General features: G+C 37.4%; 1 protein-coding gene across 1 annotated transcript; it reads left to right on the plus strand.

The window, feature by feature from the left end:
* The first annotated feature begins 463 nt into the window (after nt 1-463).
* ctdsp1 (CTD (carboxy-terminal domain, RNA polymerase II, polypeptide A) small phosphatase 1) lies at nt 464-11210 on the plus strand. The gene is made up of 7 exons (XM_087792062.1): nt 464-1270; nt 8522-8670; nt 8737-8838; nt 9129-9185; nt 9426-9518; nt 9867-10052; nt 10126-11210. The coding sequence occupies exons 1-7, from the start codon at nt 1198-1200 to the stop codon at nt 10252-10254; spliced, it is 789 nt and encodes a 262-aa protein (XP_087648188.1). The 5' UTR covers nt 464-1197; the 3' UTR covers nt 10255-11210.
* The last annotated feature ends 4097 nt before the right edge of the window (nt 11211-15307 follow it).

Below are 15307 nucleotides of genomic sequence, written 5' to 3' on the forward strand. Positions count from 1 at the left end.
TCAATGTTGTTTTTGTTTTTTTAAATATATATACAGAAGTATATAATACATATTTATAGATACCGTATGTGTCAATCAGTGATTAGTAGAACTAGAACTATCAAAACCTTTAATTTAGGAATTAAGTTCAGATTACCACTAACATCAAAATATATAAATATATATATTTCTGCGTCCACCTATCTAAATATTTAATTTAAATAGTTTTTCAATCTTTCAATCATTCACTTTGACTGTCAATATTCCGATTTTTGGATGAGGGTCCCTAACAACGTTTCTTCATTAGAAAATGAAGCACTACGCATCTAAAACACAAAGTCGTTTAAATTTAGTGTTAGTTATTTTAATTTAATTGTTATCACATCAATAATACACTTTGTATATTTCCTGTTCCACTACTATTTGATTGAATTGAGTCTCTTATAGTAGGTGCCTTAAACGCTTCTGGGCAACGAGCGAGGCTGATACTTTAGCGATGTTCCCTAGATTGGTCAGTTTCAAGGGGGCCCGAACTGGGCGTATCTGCGCGTCAAAGTTTTTCGCGACAAAACACTTCTTCCTCAACTCTCCTCAACTCTCGTCAACTTTCCTCAACTCTGTCCTGGAAACACCACAAACCTGCGGAACTACTCTAGACGAGGCTCGGTGTCGATGAAGCTCCAGGTACTGCAGGCGACAGCTGCTGGGGACTGTTAGCTCGAGCGCCAACTGTCACTTGACGGTTCCTACGATCACTTCTGGTCAAAAGTTGACGTCGCGGTGTAGTAGCGGGACTTTTCTGCCCCCGTGCATGCTTGAAACACGCGCCGTGGGTTAGTTTAGTTGTAGTTAGTCGAGCACTTTTGACTAGTTAACTCAAGCTAACTTTTAGCGTAGCGTTGACGAACTTTCTAAGGGACCGTCGTCAAAGTCCTCGTCACAGCCTGCTGCGCCACTTGAAGGGAAATGGGGGGCCTTGAAACCTCCGTGTTTGTATCTTGAAGTTACGAGAAGATCCTCCACATTGAATCAAAGTTGACTTTTAATGAAACCCTTCCGTTCAAACTGAAGCAGTGACGGGGAATGGATCGGCTGTAGAGAGACTTTGAGCGAGTTTTTTACTCGCCTTATGCGTGCGATCGTTTGAATGCAGCAGCGACAAGTCAGCAGGACACACTTGAAAGCTCGAGTCAAAGCTCTGGACCAGACGTCGATGTGATGGACAACCCGTCCTCAGTCATCACCCAGGTCAGCCGGGATGAGGAGGGGAGCACGTCCTCCACAGAGAGGGGTGAGTCTCTATTTACATCCCACTTCAATCTTCCTGAGCAAAAGTCTTCTCCCTGTGAGTGAGATCCACAGACACTGTCATTCCAGTTCCAAACATTGACACAAGCCAGAAGTTTTATTTGAACATGAGCGAGTAAAGAGGGCTTAGAAGTTGCATCATAAAAAAAACTGTCATAGGGCCCTTTGCTCTCTGAACAGGAAATGACGTGTGAAGCTGGCTACGATTTAAAATGAGAATAACAACATTTAAACTTTTAAGAAAGTCACCATAAAAGACACACTCAGTCAAGGTAAGTGCTGCTCAAAGGTTGGTCCAAACACTTTTCAGAGCTGCTGTCGCTGAATTTAATTAAATAATTCTATGTGTATATACTGTATAGTACATGTGTATATAATATTAATTTGCAAACACACATAATTCCTGTGTTGTTTAAACAACACTGGCAATAAAGGTTTTCACTTCTATTGTAAGCAAAGGAGATTTTTCTCTCACTTTTAATCTTTTAGTGTTTCGTCTTAAATAGTGGCAGAACATTTAAAACTAAGTCCACTGGTTCTTCAAAGTCTGACACACAAAAATGAGTTCTTTAGATTTGGCAAACCTGCACAAGTTTAAATGATATAACTGTTTAAGATTTAAAAGGTTGATGGTGTTTTCATTGAATCATTAACGATGTTTATATATGCATTGAAGTCAATATTTGTCGACTTTTGTGGTATTTTAAACATTGACCATAAGTCATGGGATCTGTGTGACAGTTTGTTCCAGTCTGCCGTTCACAGTTGATCAGCAGTGGAAATGTGGTTAAATGAAATCTGTATACAATGTAATACAAAAGATGGATATGTTTTTAAAGCATCGATGGGAGGAGATTTCTATTTGATAGATCCAAAGTTAGATAAGAAAAAGAGGTATAAATTAAACAGAATTCAAGATCCTAAGAAGTGCAACTGGGCAATGATTTAATGGTACTTTATATACTCTGATACACCAACGTGAGATCAGCCCATATCATTAAACCCATGTGCTGCTGCCAACATGTTCTTTCCTTCAACGCAAACATTGGGTTTGTTTTGATGCGACACGTGAGCTCCTCACTGGACTGTGACATTCTCGAGTAAATGTGTAGGAGCCTCTTCTGTTGCGTAACATGGTCACCCAAGCTAATGTTTACCCTCTTCAACACTGCTACTGAGTCCAACCAGATGTTGACTCTGCTCCCACCACAGATCTTTGATCCCTCTATCAGGGGCTAGAGTAGACCCCACATGCTAGTTTGAGGAGTTCTGGCTGAATGCATCAGCTGTTTGAATGCTGAATACAATAGAGCTTATCATTTCCCTACTTAAATACTTATGACTGCAAAGTAGTGGTGTAATAATCCGTTTCAGAAATGAAATGCCAGGACGTCAATTTCAGGTCCTAAATATTGACGGGAGAGTCTATGAGCTGTTCCTTCTACTTGAGCTGGAGTGAGATTCTTAGGGCATTTTACTCTCTGCAGACTTACTTTTGTGTTATCCGAGGCACAGTGGCACCTAACTTAAATGTTTGGGAGCATATGTTGACAATTCAGCCGCACAATAAATTACTTACTTACAACTATAGTAGTCGTGAAATTACTCCTAATTTAGTATGCAATTTGACATTTTGGTCAGCCAATTGCAATTCATTGTAATTCTTATATCTGCTGATGTATAACAGTTTACTGATGCATCTTCACATCAAAAACATTCATCTTGTTCAATCTTGTTTTACCAAATCACTGCTGTGATTGGTCGGTAGTCAAGGGTAGAGTCTACTTAAAAACCTTCATTCTGCAGCTTAGGTCCAATCTTCCTCCCTGATGGTAAAGAAGTGCCTCAACTTCTGGTGCAGCACCGTCTTACTTGGGAACATTTCTGAATAGTAAATACAATGTTTCCCATATAATGATGGAACGACAGACAGACGGTATAGAAAAAAAATAGTATTTATTTTTTAATTTTTGTTGAATTGATTTAACGATGCATGTTAGCCAAACCTTCCACTTGTTCTTGCACTGAAGAATTAAGTATTGATCTATTTGATATTAATGTTAGAAATGTACTTCTGCCTGTCCTGACGATAGTTTATTTACAAAAAATTGAGGAATTGCAGTCTGACAACAGTAAATACAAAACACAACATAAAAAAAAATGTTTTGTTTCTTTAAAAGTTCATTTAAATGCCAATTTCGTTAAAGGGATAGTTCACCCAAATTTCACAAATTTTCTACTCGCCCTCATGTTGACTAAGTAATAATTGAATATTAAAAGTTAAATTGCTTAAGTCAAAACTCGGCGAGTTTGAAGCTGAAGCTTAAAGGCTAACATGCAACACAAAAAAGAAACACTTGGACATAAATTTGTTTAAGTTTTACCAGAACAGTTCGTCTTGTCGAGGCTTCAATACAATGGACATTACTGACGAGCAGTGTGGAGGTTTTTTAGGTGCATCTTTTTGTACAAAGATGAAGTCAACAACAACTGAGCACTAGTTGCTATATTAAAATTTACGTTTTTGCCTATATCTCTAATTGGACAGGTTAGTCTGAAAATAATCCCAACCCTAAATCGACATGAGGGTGAGTAGAAATAATTCTAGGCTGATTTTGATTTAGAAAATCTGAAAGTCTGAAATCTCATAATGACATTTTATAACCTAAAATCTTACATACTGATAACTGCATAACGCAAAACAGTTTTGTGCAAATCTTGATTTTTATTTTCCAGGCAATTACCAGTGCAATAGAACATCTGCAGACAATGCACATATGCACACGAGGACTTTCTCCATGGACTGCCAAGTGCTTTTTCCTGTATGGTGCAACCATGTATACATGTGTCTACACCATCAGTTTTATCAGTTCTTGATCACATGATTTCTTCTGGTTACCGGAACTTGGTACAGAAAGTTGAAATGTATATTGAGATACTTGTAAGTAGTGAAACATTTCAGTCATTTCTAAGACAGAACCAAAGTTCCGTAGGTTGTTCTATGGGGATATTAAAAAAAAAAGCATATATAATACTTGTTTAGGTCATCTGCCCAACATCAGATCATGATTATGTGCCAAAATCCATTCAACGTGTAGAGATCATGGATTGTGTGTTGGGATTTTATTACAGTCAAAGGAAAAGTAGAACAACTGTTACTCCAAACTCAAATGATGTGAGGGAACACCCTACATCACTGTACCATGTGATTTAAGTGTTCAGGCTTTTAACTTGATTGATGAGGGGTTTTTTTTACCTTCTCTCTGATGTTAAAGCAGCCTCTGGTCTATTTGATGATTTCTTGGAGGCAACTGTTGTTTATTAAAGATCCATCAGACTCAAGGGAGTTTAGTAGCTTTCCCGGAAAAGTGTGAATTTGCGTTAATTGTTGTTTGTTTGAAGAAAACCTCTCTTGGTGAGATTAAAGAAACCAAACTGAGCTGTCAGAAAAGAAAAGGAAATCGCAAACAAGGCATTATGTTCAATGTAGAAAAACGCTTAATCAAAGGAAGATGTCATGTCTCAAATGAATATTTACTTCATTGGGAGCTATTGTTAAAGTTTGCTAAACAATTTTCCATTTATTTAAATTGAGTAACTATATAATATGTTTGTTTATCTCGGTAGCTTGTGCAACTTTCACATCTTTTGAAGGTTGAGAGCAAAAAAGTATTTAGAAAAACAAGGGGTTTAAGTTCTGTGTAATACACAGCAGCTCATGTTGTACTCGTGTCTTTTAACTTCAGACCATGTTATACTCGATTTTCTACTTTGTAAATCAGAACTGTCATGACATGACAACTATGCTCCTTAAAGTTAATTAACCCTCTTGTTCTTTTGTTATTTACAATATGAATACTAAAACTAGTGAAGTAATAAACATATTCCCTTTTATTTTGCATTCTGTTTTTTTTTAAATAGGCTAAAAATATATTTTTGGAAAAATATTGAACACCTGGAATTCTATTTGAGTAAAGGTATCTCATGCCATTCTGGTAATCTTTATCCAAACCATAGCTGTACAGACTTGAACGGTTGTTATTTTGCTGTTATTTTAATTTCAACTGACTTTCTGACACTAATGCTCCGTTTGAAGTCTAGTCCAAGTCGTTCTTTTTTTTTTGTATGTACACATTTCTTAATTTACACTAATATATAATAATTGTCAGAATAATATTGTTAAATGATCTATGCAACCATTAAACATTTCTCAACTTACTTAATGGTTCAATATAGTTACAATAATTAATAAATATTGTAGTCGTGCTGAAAAATGATGATAGATAATATCTATTGTATGTAAATGCACATTATGGATGAACTGTAAAACCACAAGTTTAATTATGATAATTTATTTTGGCGAAAACCTACAAAAAACTCACACTGCTGGATAATGTTGTATTTTACATTTCACAGTAAAGTTTAGAGGAGGCCGTTTTATTTTTTTTTAACAACAGGGATGTAATGCAATGCAATTCCTGAAGATCAAGAATGCAGCAGTAAAACTTAAACAAAGATTCAAAATGTGTGTGACTGTTTTATGATTCAATACCTGGCTAAATCACGTCAGCAAGCAATCCACAATTGTATTAATAATTATTAATTTTATGAGCCTCAACCATTAGGTCTTTTTGTAATTATAGTTAAAACAGTCTGGACCAATGCTGTCTTTGATCAACGGATCCATCTGAAATGCTAACGTCACAGACAACATCTTTGGAAAAACTAACAGAGCGATTGGAAAGGTTTAAGTTTGTATTTGCAAACGGACATAGTAGAACAACAGTAGAAATATAAAGGAAGTTGTTAAAGAAACGGAGCCTGATTGTAAACTCTTTAAGATAAAATACTCATGGATTCAGAATAGCTAAGCTTCAGAATCAGAAACGTAAGAAAAAGTTTAAAATAACAACACATTAGCACTCAGTTGAGGTGCTCATGATGCTAAAGAAAAAACATCCTGATGCGAGCCTTTCCACAGCTGATGAATGTCTGCTTCCTCTTCCTGTTTTTGGGTTGTAAGCAGTGCTTAGGAGGGTCAGATAGGGTTTGAATCCACAAACAGAGTAGGAGGGAACAGCCAGAAGGGAATGAAAGAGGCGTGAGAGATGGACAACAGTGGTCTGTGTGTTGGTAACACAGGCACGTCCAGAAACAGAGAGGACAGAGCACAAAAGAGACCTAAACAAAACTCATGACGGCCTTTAAAAGTGAGCAGAAAGATTTATGGTTCATTAGTGGAGTCTGGACTGAAGCTTGGTTGAAGTGTAATGCTTGAGGAAGGTCCCCAACAGTTGAGTAAATAACAATATGTGCATTATTCTTTCAAGCATTTCAGTTATGCTGTGCTCAAATGAGGCAATAAGCTAACACATTTTTGCTTGGCTATTTTTAACTCCGGAAATGACAACATTCCTGTTTCGTTGTGCCTCTAGTATATAATTAGACCACATAACATTCTGGTTGTGCAACAACTTTACGTCTGGAAATACTGCTGGATTTTCTCCCAATCTTTCCAACTCTGTTAAGGTTGCCTCCTTTTTTACACACAATATCCAAATGATCAGTTTAAAATGCACATTCTCCTTAAAAATGAGAGAAACTGAACATGCACATATTTCAGAGTACTGTGGACAACATTAGATTTAAGATTGTGCCTACGCTGTAATCAATATATATATATATATATATATATATATATATATATATATATATATACGGCAAATGTTTAAAACCTGAGGACTGCACTGTATGGCCTATTATTCATATATATAAAGTGAAGCCATTAATGACTCTCGTATACACTACGCTATGGATTTACAAACAGACAAAAAATCCCCAACATGCATAAAAAACCATAACTAGTGTTTTTAACCAAGCCAAATGATTGTTTTTAAATTATGTTTATTTAGAAACCAGTATTTTCTGTCATACTTGCATAAGTAATTTTTGGCCATAAACAAGATTTGCTTTCAGAACCTCTATCATTATTTATTCCCCCAAATATCAAGAGTACCTTGAATATACTTTATTTGGGGGGCCATTTCAGCTGGCTCTAGCATGAAAGTTGTTGTTTCTCAATGCTTGCTTTTCCCCGTTTCCTCCAATATTGATTGACATTTATTGAGTTTGAAAATAACTTCAGTTATGTACTCGTATAGCACAAAAAACGTATCAACCTTAATGTTGACCGACTGTAACATATGTGACTAGGAAAACGGGTCGGAGAAAACTGAATCCAACTTCAACCTGACAAATGATTGTGTTAATACAACTAAATGTAGGATGTGTTTAAGTAATATTAGTAAAGAAATGTGTCGGTACCATCACACCTGTACAGTTGGTTGCTTTCACCACCATGTTTGAGCAACATGAGAAGACCTGATTAGCAGTGAGAAGTGCCTTCAATTTAAAATGACTCCTTCTTTAAGTTTAATTTCTATGTACATAAGTACATCATTATACTACTGTATTTATTTTTTCAGGGGAAATCTTTCCACATGTAAACTGGACAATTAATAATGATTAACACATGCATTTAGTGCAAAGATTTGTGGTATTACTAGTGTGACCAGATCACAACCACAAATTGAATTTATCGCAGTAAACAACCACACAATAACATCACACTGACTCAATGGGATATTTGAACTCTTGTTACAACATATTTAAAAGCCATAATAGTTTGTGCGCTTGATGTTCTCAACTCATTCTCAAGTAAATCGGATGCTCCATGTGCTGTTGTACTAACACAGAGACTTCTGGGGAAATCAGCAGCTGCAGAATCAAGCTCAGGCATTTATACAGCCCCATGTCCTGGGGACAGCCTGTACTGAAAGGGGGGCCCTTCATTTAGGCAGGACACTATTTTTTGTTTTTCACAGTGCTGCCAGGATCTGAACTGAATCTTTTGTTTTCTGTTCTAGCTAGGTAGAAAAATGATAAAGTTAATTTTAATCAATGGTTACGATAAGTTGGGATCTTCTTGGTTGGATGTAGTTTAAACTAATTTCTACTTGTGAAGCATCCTTATACCTGGCTATAAGAAGTATAAGAACTGCCATAATTGTGATAAGATGCGATAAAATCAGCAATTGCTGTCGCAAAATTCAACTTATCTGGGTTTTACAGTAATTCACATATTTTGAGTTATAAACAGTGACATATTTTTAGACGCAAGTATAAGCAGCAATAAATGAGAAGTACATTCTAATGTGACATTCACTCTCTGCAGGTTCCCTACCCACTTTGTCCACTAAGAAGCCCAGAAGTGGAGGTTTCTTCTCGATATTCTCCTGCTGCCTGTGTCGTGACCAACAGGAGCCGCCGCCCGTTAATAACAACGCCCCCCTGCTGGTGGAGGAGAACGGAACCGTCTCTAAGGTTGTTAGCAGCTACATCTTTTCTTTGGCTAAAGTAAGATTTGACTGAAGCGTTTGTTGTTTTCAGGCCCAGGTGAAGCCTCTGCTGCCCCCTGCCAAGTCAAAAGACTCTGGAAAGATATGTCTGGTTATAGATCTGGATGAGACGCTTGTCCACAGCTCCTTTAAGGTACTTTAAAGTAAAGCATGTTTCTGTTTCTTTTTCTGCAGCACAGCTTTGTTTCATGGTATCCTTTCATTTAGTTGAGAAAGTATTTGAAGTATGGAACAAATTGTTCTCTCTCTCTCCTCTCTGTGTGATGGTCTTAAGCAGTTAAAAAAGTACAACATCTCTAGTCCTAGCTCATTTTGTTCTTCAAACACAAATAAATACACAGAGTATAGGCTAGTGTTGGATGCTTAAAAACAGCATGGAGGTGTCATGCGATTCAACAAAACAAGTCTGTTCTCTCTCAACAGCCAGTGAATAATGCTGACTTCATCATTCCTGTGGAAATAGACGGAACTGTACACCAGGTATTGTGTTCTAGCTGTTCATAATGGCTGTTGTTCAATTGTCTCCGGGCCCACCAACACGGTCCGAGCCTGCTTCAAGTAATCCAGGATAGGTTTGTTCAGACTAGCTCAGCCTATTCCGGATGACTTGGTTCAGGATCGCTACCTTCACTCATCAAAGCTCAGAAGAATCAAGTTTGTGAAATGTTTATTTAGAAAGAGCAAAGAATCCTGTTAGTGAAGGATACCTGTTCTCTGCAGGTGTATGTGCTGAAAAGGCCTCACGTGGACGAGTTCTTGAAGAGAATGGGGGAACTTTTTGAGTGCGTCCTTTTCACTGCCAGTTTAGCCAAGGTGAGAAATATTCTTTAATGTCCATCTACAAACTTGATCTGTGATGTTTAAACTTGTGAGTTTAGTTTTCTTTTGGTGAAACATGAGGTCACACACGGGCCACAACCACATCTAGGGTTCAGGAAAATACCGAAGAAATGACATCCTTTTTATCTCAAGCCATGACTCATAAGTAACACATCAAGGTTTTCCATCCAGAGAGTGATGAAGCTGCAAATGTCATTGGTTCATTTAATTTAATTATTTTTGTGAGGAATTTTGGCGAAACTGTCCCAACATTTTAGTCATACAGTCATTCAGACATAGTAGATTCTTCATACATGTCTCTCCTCATCCTTCTTGATCCAGTATGCTGATCCAGTCTCGGACCTCCTCGACAAGTGGGGCACATTTCGTTGTCGCCTATTCCGGGAGTCCTGTGTCTTCCACCAAAAGAACTATGTAAAGGATTTGAGTCGGCTGGGCAGAGACCTGAACAAGGTCATCATCCTGGACAACTCTCCTGCCTCCTACATATTCCACCCCGACAATGCTGTGAGTGACTCGACACTGACCAGCCACTGTTTGTGCGCAACAAAGACGGAAGTGTGCAACTTGTTTGTTTCAGGTTCCCGTGGCGTCATGGTTCGACGACATGTCCGACACAGAGCTGCTGGACCTCATCCCATTTTTAGAAAGCCTGAGCAAAGTTGACAACGTGTGCACAGTCCTCAAACAACAGGCCACCTCCAGCTAACGGTGTTACACTTCTCTGTGCACATCAGCAGACTCCTGTGTCGTTCACGGCGTCAACACTGCCATTGAGTGGTAAATCACAAAACTGCCTTAATCCTTTTGTCGTAGAAAAGACAAAACGAATGAACAGCAGACTGTCCACCTTCTGGACAGCCAGGGCAGCCGCTGCTGGCCGTGTCACTCTGTGTGGAACCATGGGAAAGGTTTAATCTCAATAAAGTTGTGGAGGTGTGTACATGTACTGTAGTTAGAGCTTTGTTTGGTCACAACCTAATCTTTTTGCTAATAATCACACTATTTTCCCATTTTTAGAGTGACGCCATATTTGATGATAATCATTGTTCTTCTCCAGTTGTATGCTCGATGTCAAACATGATTGGATGAACAGCCCCCTCTGCCACTGCAGCCTTATGATTGATATTTGCACATTTTGTACTCTAATACAAACAAAAATGTATTTTCTCTTGCATGGAATTTAATATTTTGTATAGAAAACTTTGTTATTAATGGAATAGTCTTGTCTTGTGGTGAGAGGTTAATTCAGCAGCTGTATTTATTTCCATATTTACTGCTTGGAACATGGAAAGTCATGTTGCAGTACGAGTGATTATGGAACCAAGGTTTTAGACTAATTACAATCGTACACATTCAGAAACACGTTCTCTAATATGCCACATTACATCATTCTCTTAAACATGATATCGGTTCTTGAGAAAACGTCCGGTGATCTAGAAAGGCGAATCTTCTACTGTATGTCATTGTCTTTGTTTCACATGGTTTGCCTATCAAGATATTCTCTGCACTAATGGCTCTCATAAAACTAGCATGGGTTACTTTTTCTGCCAAGAATGTCGAATTTCTCAAATATTAACTTTTGTTAATGGCTCGACACTAACCAAGAGACGCGTTCATTGTCATGACTCTGTTGTAATCCAAACGATGGGCTCCAGTGTTTTGGGTTTCATAATAAAAGTTGGACAAATTACACAAAGCTGCTGGATTAAATGCTGTTTTTCATAATCGTACAGTCAAATACTGTTTTCGGTTCACATTAAAGCAGCACTAACATTTTTTTTTTTTAATATTTTGTAATGATTGGTTTCCTTTTGAACAGCCAGTTTATTTTCTTTCCAATTCTTTGTGTGGACAACCCGCCCAGAGAGTCCGAGTGTCATGTGACCACCAAACTGCTTCACATCCATGGGTCAGAGACAGCGTTTCCATATAAAGTACTAAGATACCTTTTTTTTTTTAACTTGCCAGAAGATAAAACCAGAAACGGAAAACCCAAAAGCCTTTTTTCTAGTTATGTCAACTTATGTACACGCTGTATTAAATGAGGTTCCACAACATTACAGTTGCGCTGATCTGACCCCAGGGGGAGCTAGAAACAATCTGTTCAATCTTTTGTATTCTTGTACAAAGACGGTCATTTAAAATTGAAAGGTTTATGCTGTGCTACTGCTACTTTTAGCTGTCCTAGTAAGAGGTACATAGCGGTGACCGGTTCATGAGGTTTCATGAAACTTCGTCAATGGCCACTTCAGTCACTCTACCCTATAATCGCAGTCTTGGGCTGAATCACAATTCAATGAAAACATTTTTAACTGAGAGCGCAACTGATTGTGATGTGAAAATGACGACGCTGTATCATGAAACCTCATCAACCCATCGCTACTGCACGTGTATCAATGAATGAATCATTTATCTGCATTGTTGTTTGAAGTGTTAAATGTTCCTTGAATTTTAGTAAAAGCTATAAATCCTATCATACATACATGTTTTTCTGCCTTCATGTTCAAATGAATCCTGCCTTCTGGGAAGTGTGGGAACTGGCAATCAGATGTACTGCCGTGAGTAACTGTTGCAGAGCGTTATGAGTCGTCACGTGTATATTTTGTCTCTAGAGTTAAACTCTGACGCTCTCAATGATCCGTTTATTGCATCGACAATGTGACAGAAGGAAGCATTGGCAGTGTCGACACTTACTGCCATCAGCTCGACATGAAAACATTATTTTGTAATCAAAAGTTTTAACCATTAACTCCTGCTAATATAATAATTCAAAAATGTTTTGTGTTATTCTATTATGTTGAATTTCTTTTTTGTTTCAAAATGCTTTTAAACTACTACAGCAGCATTTTAGTGGCACATAACTGTGTTTTATTTCATCCTCATCGTTGTGAGCACTTGTGTTACCATGGGGGCCATTTTTTTACTGAACCTCACTCACATTCAGTAGATTCAAGCTTTGGTTTTCTACTGCAGAAATAAAGCAAATGTCATTAATATATGAATTCATGTTTGTGTGCTAACCGTTGGATAGATGTAATCTCATGTGTCGCCAAGGTTTGTCCATATTTGGATTATGTATATTAATGTAATTTCTGCTCCATAAATGCTTATTGAACGACAGTAAACATGTTTGCGTGTCTGTTTGTGTCGTGCAGCTAGTTTACCTGGAAGATCACAGTCCACTGTTATGTAAACTTATCAGTCTTAATGTAGCAGCTCAACGTTTGTGCTGTTGAAAAACTTTTAAATCATCGGATGTTCAAATAAGTGATGATGACACATGAATGTCTTCTGCAGCTTTTTAACTAGTTCAATAATCAAATCACAATTGAGGTATTGTTCCGCACAAACTTACATCAGACAGAATAAATGAAAATTGGTCAGGGAGGCACATGTGTCAGTCTAGAGGTCTGGACTCTTGGTGTATCTCTGAGTTGTATCTTTCCTGCAGCAGATTCTGGACAGAGTCCATTTCCGACTGTCTGGTGTAAATATTACATCCAGTAATTGCTGGTTTGGTCAGTTCCCTTCCTGGTGCCACCTACTGGTGACCCCCTTTCTTCAGAGCACCCCCAGGATCTGGCACCCTGTGTTTTTGTCTCCAATATAATCTTTTGTTATAGACTAGCATGAATCTTAAGTTCAAGGCTCTCTGAACGACCTCTAAGGATCGTTTATAGGGGAGCACTGTTTGCTAGTGAGGGGTTGATGAGGCCTCAGAGATGCAGCATCAGTTGTTTGAGGCAGTGACCTCATTTTGAAAGGCCACTAGATAGCATTATATTTGACTCTGATCTACTAACCGAATGACACCTCATAATTTTCCAACTGAGAGTGCCATCAAAATTCATCAAACAACTGATGCTGAGGCCTCATCGACCCGTGACGATTTGCCCTGGTTTATGGCAAGAGAGTCCGGACTCCTATACTACGCTTGATGGATCTACTGACTCCTTCAAGAAACATCTGGAGACACTTTTATTCGTGCAGGCTTTTCCTTGTTTCTCTGAGACTCCTGTGTTGGTCCCAGTGGTGTCTTGACCTTTTAAGCATCTATTTTATTGGGTATTGTATTGATTGTTTAGGCGATTTGTGACCCTGGTCTAGAAAAGCACTATTTAAATCTTACTAACTTACTTACTGCCCCATATCAGGATCCAGCTTCTGAAGGTGGATATATAATCCTACAACTGATCTGCACCATGATCAGTTTAATCAGGCTGTGAAATTTTGAAATTCTATTTATTTAGGTATAATATACATTTTGACATTTTGACAGATTATTGTCTGTATGCATAATAAGTGGGCGGGTCAAACATCAGTCTAAGGCAGTGATTGGTTACAGCCTTGGATCAACTACTACTGCCTTGAGAGCATCATACTTTCATCACACGTTTATCTTAGCTTCACGGCTAACTTTGGATAATCCTGGGAAGCTGGACTGTGTTCATATTGCTAATGATTTATGATCTGATATAGATGTGAATTAGATAAGATCACAACCCAGTGTGAAATGTATTTAGTTGTGCTGTGTTTATGTTTGTAAGTAAGTTTTGTGTCCAGTGTTCTAGTGATCTGAGAACCCGAGTTATTTATTTCCTGCACAGCTAGGTGAGCAAACCACAATGTTGTATCTCTCAAGTTATCTAACAACTGATAAATACTCAGGTGTCAACTATGTGAGAATATAAACTATTGTAACGGTGGTTTGATGTGTTAAATTCGGAGTTTACGGAGGTCCATGAAAGCATCGCGAGTCTCTGTTCGTTGTCTGTGGCACAGCAGCCTGATCAGCATTATCAATAAAGTTGATAAACGTTTATGCGCTCTCTCTCGCTCTCTCAAAATGCCTAAATAAATGGAAGACAAAATTGATAAATGTATAAATAAATGTCAAAATGAATAAATGACAAAAGTGTATTTATATGTAAAATAGCTCCATTCTTCGACAAATATTAAATCAGAAGTTATTTATTTATTTGGACATAGTGATATTTATCCATACTTTTAATTATACATTTAAACATTTTGTTAGATATTTATACATTTTGTTAAGTATTTATACATTTATTTCTACATAAGTCATTTATCTTCCTTCAGACGGGGATTGATCATGTTACATACATGTAAATGTGACCTTTCTGACTGAAACCAATAATAATAGATGGATCGCCACAAATTAAAATAAACTTTATATCTAAAACCTTTCAATTTCTCTTATCTTATGGGTCATTGTCAAACTTAATCACACAGAATATTTAGTCGAGCTTGCTGGATGAAAAATAAATGGCTCTGATCCACTAATTCAATTAAACATTGCATCTTTATTACTGAGATCGCCATCTAGTGGCATTTCAAACTGTATGACGCCTGTTGCATGTTATGATTATATTTGTTTTTGTCTTTTTTTTTATCAAACATTCCCATCATATTCATTTCCTTAGATATGTATTTTTGATGTTGATAATCTCTGTTCTTTATCTTATCTTAAACATTAATATCTTTATTAGTTGTGAAGTCAACAAGAACAATAATTCAGTTTGATTTTGAGCCAACCATCCGACTACACAAAATGTCTTGGCGGGCTGGAGTTGGCCCCTAGGCCTTGAGTTGGACACAGGTGCCTGATCTTATTCTTATATCTGTTATTATTATTATTATTATTGGCTCTACAAAGCACACAGAAACAAAGTAGGTAAACAATCTTTAATTTTGTTCTGAGGATACATGATTGTGATGTGAAATATTCTCAAGGGAAA

This window comes from Callionymus lyra, chromosome 5, assembly GCF_982586985.1.
Source record: "Callionymus lyra chromosome 5, fCalLyr1.hap1.1, whole genome shotgun sequence".
Lineage (NCBI taxonomy): Eukaryota > Metazoa > Chordata > Actinopteri > Syngnathiformes > Callionymidae > Callionymus > Callionymus lyra.